The sequence below is a fragment of the Chaetodon auriga genome, chromosome 4, assembly GCF_051107435.1.
Source record: "Chaetodon auriga isolate fChaAug3 chromosome 4, fChaAug3.hap1, whole genome shotgun sequence".
Taxonomy (NCBI): Eukaryota; Metazoa; Chordata; class Actinopteri; order Chaetodontiformes; family Chaetodontidae; genus Chaetodon; species Chaetodon auriga.
Window position 1 is genome coordinate 6,095,968 of NC_135077.1, and position 7,395 is coordinate 6,103,362.

The 7,395-nt window shown below is 43.6% G+C and overlaps 1 protein-coding gene across 2 annotated transcripts in view; it reads right to left on the reverse strand.

The window, feature by feature from the left end:
- The window catches only part of ube2o (ubiquitin-conjugating enzyme E2O), a 32,607-nt gene extending 25,412 nt beyond the window's left edge, over positions 1-7,195 (reverse strand). Inside the window, exon 1 of one of the 2 annotated variants that reach the window (XM_076728425.1) lies at positions 6,633-7,195. In XM_076728425.1, the coding sequence (XP_076584540.1) occupies positions 6,633-7,070 (438 nt within the window). In that variant the 5' untranslated portion in view covers positions 7,071-7,195. The remainder of the gene's footprint in view (positions 1-6,632) is intronic. The other variant, XM_076728426.1, reaches the window with a different exon arrangement.
- Between the last annotated feature and the right edge of the window lie 200 nt (positions 7,196-7,395).

Genomic DNA, 7,395 nt, shown 5'->3' on the forward strand with positions numbered 1-7,395 from the left:
ACCTTTAAAATTAACGCACTGTGTTTGTGGTGGCTTGAATGATATTAACATATTAAGATTTGTAGGTTTTAGTAGCAGGAAGCTATTTCATGAGTCAGAAAGGGCATGAAGGATCTTAGGAACAGCCACAAGAAGGGGAACCACAAGTTCGGGAACTTTTTAGAGGCAAGAGCTACAGCCCAGAAGCTGAAACTAGACCTGTGTCTCAGTCATTAATGTTGGTTACTGTCTTTCAAACACTAACAGGTGCCTGACCCTGTGGAAAAGATCCTGCAATCAAACAGCTCCATTATACAGTGATTCACTACAGTGTACAACATGAGAGGGACCGCACGAAATAGCCGTCAAGACTCCGACATATTTCTAAGCCTGAAGGCTTCTTTCAGATATGAAAAAACAACAGCAATGCAGTATTGGAGCTGCTTTTCTTGTTTTCAGAGGAGGCATACAAAAACGCAATAGCTGATAACAAAACCTGTGGCCCAGGGCCTCTCAGGGAGTTTGGGAGTTTGTTTGTGTGTGTTTTGTGTGTGTTCCCGCGCCTGCCTGGCACCTGCTCAAAACCACAACTAAGGCTCTGCACTCCAAAGCGCTGTTGGGTGGGCCCTGGCAACAACCTCATGTCCCAGATTACGCCAACGTCTGCCAGCGTACCTCAAGCACCTGCACACAACTCCTGAGCAAACAGCGCTGAAGGATGCATATCAGCATTCATAGCCTCATAAGAGGGTGTTAATGCTGTAAATTTGGGACAGAACGGTGACTGTTTTTTTACTTTCCGCCAAGAGGTCAGCTTCAAAAGCCACGGAATAAAATTCCACTGATTTTTCCCCCACTATAAGGATTTTGAAGGCATACAAAAGATCTGCACGCTTATTTGAAAGAGATGGTTCAGGTGCTACGTTAATTAGCACATGCTAAGCTAAACAAATAGAAATAACTAATGTGATCACTCAGTAGAGAACAGCTGAAAGCCACTTCAAACCAGCCAGTCTGCTTATTTATGAGCTACGCACAGTGAGAACATATGAGTGGAGATGAAGAGCTACAGGATACAGGCTAATAATTAGTTCTTTTGCTGAAAGACACTTTAATAGCCATTGTTTATTCCTAAAAATATTGATACCGATATTGGCCCCGTGTATGAAAAGCATTTTAGTAGTAAGATGATCTTTTTACAAGTGCTTGGTAACATCACAGCTGAAGTGCTTCTGGAGAGCCAAGGCCCGGACGGGAAGAAAAACTATTTCTGTTATCATGAGCGGAGGATCGATGGGAGGTGAAGGAAATCTGTGCGGTGAAGTGAACATAATTCAACAGTCAACCCTTTTAGGACAGATATGTTTCCATTCAGTGGGGGTGTGACCAGACTGTAGCTGGATGGATAAAGGCAGAGGGGGCAGGGGGCAGGGGGCAGGGCCAGGTTGACAGATGGGAGTCACCCTGCAGTCAGCGCATCCAGCACCTGCAGTGCCCCCCCCCCTTCCCACCTATTGTGTTGTAATATGTTTTTGTCTCTTATGCATTATTTGTACAACATTAAAATTAGGAAAGACTGTTACATTTTCACTGTTACAAGAGCAAGAAAATTTAGGATTTGCCTGCTCAGTGAAGAAAACCAGGAGTCAAATAGATTGATGGCTGGTGGATGACATCATGCCTTTTCATGCTAAGGTCACAGGACAGAGGGTGGGTGGGGTCAGGGGGTCACAAAACAATGCATACCATTTATTTGCTACTTGTCCAGAAACCTGCCACAGCCATTTAATGTCTTCTCAGTTCGCTGGCTGTATACGCAGTGTGCACTGTATATACATACATGAAGGCCTCCTTTCTGTTCAAATGAGCTGCACATGAAGACGTCCTACATAACTGACTGTGGTAGCTGTGACAAGCGGACCAGCTGAGTGTCTCTAAAATAAAACAATGGCCATCAGCACAATAAAAGGCGAAAAAAATCAAAAGCGATAAAAGCCCAGGAGTCTCCCTGTTCACTTCATAAAGCATTAGGCTTGATGGGTTTTATTATCTAATATTTTTCTAATTCAAAGAAAACACCTGAAGGACTACAGTATAAGACTGGATGCAACTTTTTTTCTTTTTTTTTTATGTGACAGCAGGGTCATGGATGTGCAAGCAAGTAGAATTTATTAAATACAAATCACAGCAATCTAACGGTGGCACTACTGAGGAAAAGTGCAGCTTTATAACACTCCAAACTTGTGGGCTTGTAAGAAGACAGCACGTCAGGAGAGGTCGGGGATTTAAAATGCTCAGAGAGCAGAAGGTGGGACCTGACCATTTCAAGGACTAAAAGCCCTCAGATTACCATAAGAGCATCTGGTACCACACTGTCTGCCTGTCTCATTACTTTCTCTCCAGTCAAGATTTTTTTATGTAATTTCTTTTTACTTTCTCCTAATAGTTTTGAGATCCAGGTGATGTTTTTAATTTGGTATGCAATGCTTGCTTTCCAAGTTGCTTCACCCACATCTTTACCATCCTCTTTACAGCTCTTTGGCACACTTCCTCACCTTTTCTCTCTCTGCGTCACCTCAAGCCCTCTGCCCTTTTAGGGGTCTTTGCAGTGCCGTGGTGAGTGTTTGAGTCACCAGATAACTGATATATTCAGGGACATGTCAGACACACCCTGCACTGCTATTCCCTCGGTGCATCCCACGGCTACCTGCTGCAGTGTACTTTTGTTCTTGGATGGAAATTTCAAGGTTGTGCTGCAGCAGCAACAAGGCTTGGTAATGCTGACTGGGGACTGTGGCAGACCTGAAGCAGGCAGTGAGGCAAAGCATACTGCCATATTCATACATTTTGTTGTTCTCACAAACTGAAAGAGTCTTTCTTTAAAATAGTTTTAAAATATTTTTTTTAATCATCCCCTTAAAAAAATTAACCTTAAGTATCAAAATCACAGGTTGGGGGGGGGGGGCTAATCGCATACAGAAAATCTATCACTACACAGGCTGCATGTTGAAGAAGTCCACCTCCTACTGCCTACACAGAAAAAGCACAAACACATCAGGCCACAACGTCCATGAGGCATTTCTCTGCATGATCCTTGAAAATGAACCAGGTGTACCTACGTGACTAAAATCACAAAGAAAACCACATCAAATACATTACAGGTTGTTTCACTCATGTCCTCCTCAGTCTGTGTAGTACAAGGTGTAAACTGGTGTCAGTGTGGAGTCGACAGCAGTAACGGGCCTTCCAGGAAAATATTCATCTTGATCCACAATCACAGTACTGACTTACTGACAAAGCACAGATAGTCCCTGTCCTTACAGGATTACCTATTTATTACTGTACCTTCCTATTAAAATGCAAAAGATGTTCAGGTTGAGCATCTTATCTTGTGTGTCTTTGCAACAGAAAAGGAGGGGATGCGTGTAGAGTGATCAAAAAGTGGCAAACAATGACAACCCCCACCCACCAAACAGTGATACAATATACTGTATGTATACCACACTGTAGACACTGTTCATGTCTATTATGATTAGAAAAAGAAAAGGGAATCACTCCATATGCTCGTTCAGGCCCTCTACGCTACTGCTTTGTAGTCTAGCAGGCAATGGAAATAAATCAGCCATGTTCCTGACTGACTCGCTACCACACCAGCAGGGAAATCACAAGCAGTGCAGCTGACAACAGCTGAGGTGTCATTGCTCATACCTGCTCTGCGATGCACATCTAAGCCCATCACTTCCTCTGGAGATACTTATTAAGATTTCATTGGGTGAAAAACAGTGAAGTAGTGAGCTGCAGATACGTTCCCATCAGAAGGCTACCAATGAATTTCAGAATCATTTCATTTGTCTGCACAGGAAATTATTTCTAATTAATTAGATGCTCATTTAGCACATTATAAATTTTATAGAACACAAAATGCAACACCAAAGCCAAGGAGCATCATTCATGCTGCCTTTTGTGTCACTTTAGTGTCTCCCTGCCTCGTGTGGTAACTGTGTGATAATGTATTGATGCTCATGTTTTTCTTGTCAGCCACAGTTGGTCACACATCTTTTGAATCAGCTTGCCTAAAAATAATACCAGTGGTCTATGGTCTCAGTTTAGCATGACAACAAATCTTCATTAAGCTGGCTACTCTACTGGCCACTCTAATCTTTCTGGTGCCACCTCTTTCTCTAAGCAGAAGACATGCAGAGAATTCAATTTGATGAGGTAAAAATCAATTTCCAAGTATTAAAATGAGGCAACAAAGAAACTAAGAATACAATAATCACAATTTGCGCCTAATGACTGTTGCTGTGAACTAAACTCTTACCAAAATCCTAGTTTTGCTGTGAAAATGGAGGTTTTATTAACCCTGACAAGTGTGGCACATTTTAAGCATCACTTTTACCTCCAGTGATTGCTCCTGAGGGAAAACATTTTAACGGAGGTGGCGCCTGCAGAATAAATATAAGTCAAAATTTTGTAGAAATATCATCTTGAAGGTATGCAACTTTGCACACTGCAGGAAGCATTCATGATTTATTGATTAGAAGCTTCACCGTGCATCAGGATATGTACAACCAAGACAGAGTCTGCTGAGACGGTGCGTGTGGTGCACGCTGATAAGCAATCGAGAAATCGCACACACACACACACACACACACTCCATCACAAACCTTCATAAAATATAAACAAGAATACTACAGGATGAAATCTATACATGTGCATGTCAGCACATGCTAGATTATTTGGGGACACTGCCCAGTAATGACACAGCATTAACGGTAAACGTGGTGTGTAAACATCGGCGTCATTGTTTAACAGAGCCTTTGTTGTGACAGAGGCTGAATGACCCTCAGACCAGAACTTTACTCATTTATTTAAGGACAAAGCAAGGCAACAGTGGACCCTAAAAAAAGGCTTCTTCTGGTGCTATCCTGTCTCTCCAAAACAGGCTTATATGAGCTTTTTCCAGACCAGTCCTCTTTAAACCCTGTGACCCTTTTCTACAAATCCCAGGAGAAACTCCTGATGAATAAGAATGGCGACGGGCTTCTCTTTACCAATCAGAACTGAATTCATTATTTCAATGTACGGTGAAAAAACACCTTGAAAGTTTAAAAGTACTGTCGAGGTTTCAGTAGAGTAAATTATTTATGCCTTTTATGTTTGATGGTGAATTAAATCAAAGTCACCAAACTTGCTCTGCTAATACAACGGGGTTTGAAGCAAGTTGGTCTCCACCCGCTGTCATTAATAAACATCAGTTTGGTGTGACGTGATTAGACAGTGACTACTGATTGCTTTCTGTGTATTGTTTGGGCTGTGAGCATCTGTAACTTTCTGCATGTTTACATTCAGGAGTATTAAGATTGTTTTAAACAAGCTGAGGCCTAAATGCCATCACAAAAGGATATGCAACAACACAAATTTGAACATATATGAGCAGAAACTGTTCTGTCAACTGACGGAAAATGAACACACTATTTGTCAATTGTTAAATAATTTAAGTGTTTCAGAATACATATTTGCTGGTTCTCCTCTATTACAGTAAAGCAGATGGAGGGTGTTGGACCGTTGGTTGGACAAAACAAGCAACTTTAAAGTGTCATCTTAGGCTTAGACAATTTTTTGACATTTCCTAATTAGGTGCAGCCTTATAGAGCATAAAAGAATGACAAAAAATTGGGACACATTGAAGAGATTATGTGGATTAGGATTGCAACTGTTCCAATATCATCTTCAAAAGTCTTGTTTTCTCTGACCAACAGCCCAAAACCCAAATATGGTCAATTACAATGAAACAAAGGAGAAAAGCAGAACACTCTCACAGTTGACAAGCTGGAACCAACAAGTGTTTGTCATTTTAGTTTGAAACTGACAACAATTATCAGAATACTTGCCAATTTTCTGCTGCACAAACCAATGATTAATTGAACTGTTGCAGCTCAAACGTGGCAGAGACTGATTTCCGCCACAAAACTGTAGACATTACTGGCAAAGCAAGATGTCACAAGTGAACACTGAATCTGATGAGAGCTTCTGTTATTTATATGTATTAACTGACTGAAGAAGACGGGTCAGACTGTTTAGAAATAGGAGGTGGGTGCATTTGAGATGGGGAACTGAGACATTATGTAAATAATATCGGCGTACTATCATATAAAGTACTTAACAACGCTTGATCTCAGGCCATGTCACACCCAGCTGAGGAGCTACACTGAGTCAAGGATGAGCTAATCGATAGGTGTAAGGTTGCTAGCAGGGACCTGCATCTGCCAAACCCTGTAGTTACAGCTACGGACGGAGAGCTGCTCCCTGGCCCGTCAGTCATGTGTATCTGATGCATTAGCGGCTACATGGACGCAGTCAGGTGCAACAGCCCCGTTAAACCTGCCAGCACCAGCTGAGTGACATGAGGCTAAGAGCTAAACCGCTAGCTAGCAAGTGTGCTTGAGTGCTAGCCAGTTAGCGCGCTAGGTTATGCGTTTTAGGCAGATGGATTAGGTGAACCTTATCCATGACTGGTTAGCAAGTCGGCTCTTGTCTTCCAAAAAACACACAAGGGGCGTTGAAACAGAGCAGCCCTCACTGCAGGCTGAGGGAACAACCCCGACTCTGTGTAAACACTTGACACATTAGCTGGTATGAGGTAACGTTACCTTTGTCTCCCTGATGTCCTGCTTCCCTCCTTCAGGGTACCACTGGACGCGGACAAATCCCCTAATGAGAGGCCGACTCGGGGTGTCCACAGCGCTCTCAGTGTCCGAACCACAAGGGACTCGTCCTCCTCCTCCACCGCCAACCCCTCCACCGCCGCCGCCTCTCCCTCCGCCATCGTCGAGGTCCGAGTCTGAGTTAAAATCCTCCTCGCCGTGGATCATCCGGACAAGACCAAACCTGACGGAGCCGCGATACCGCCCAGAGACCAGGTCGTGGGAGAAGAGCAGGCGCTGGGAGCCGTCCGCCGTTGGAGACAGAGCCATGGATGGAGGCTCCGAGCCAGGGCTGGCTGTGGGAGAGAGGCCCGTGGTCGGAGATGCTGCCGCTATTGCTGCGTCCGTTGTGTCCGCCGCATCCGATGCTACGGGCTCCGCCATCGTTGCTGTTGTCAGGGAGTGATGCTAGAGCGCGAGGATGACGGTTGGAATGAAAAAACTGTAACCTGGAAGCAGCGAAGTGCACGTGTTTACGTCGGTACGGGGAGCAACGTAACTAGCGCAGTGTGATAGCGTCATCACGCAATACCCTCTCTCACCGCTGAGCGGCAGTGTGAGCCACAAACCGTCTTGCGCTTGTTCAATTAAAAGTTTTGGAAAAATACGCAGAACTGAAAGTTTAATAAAACTGGGTATAGTCACTGTTGTAATTGTGAGGAACGCCATTTTAACTACATCCGAATGCAATTCAATTTTACCTACATAA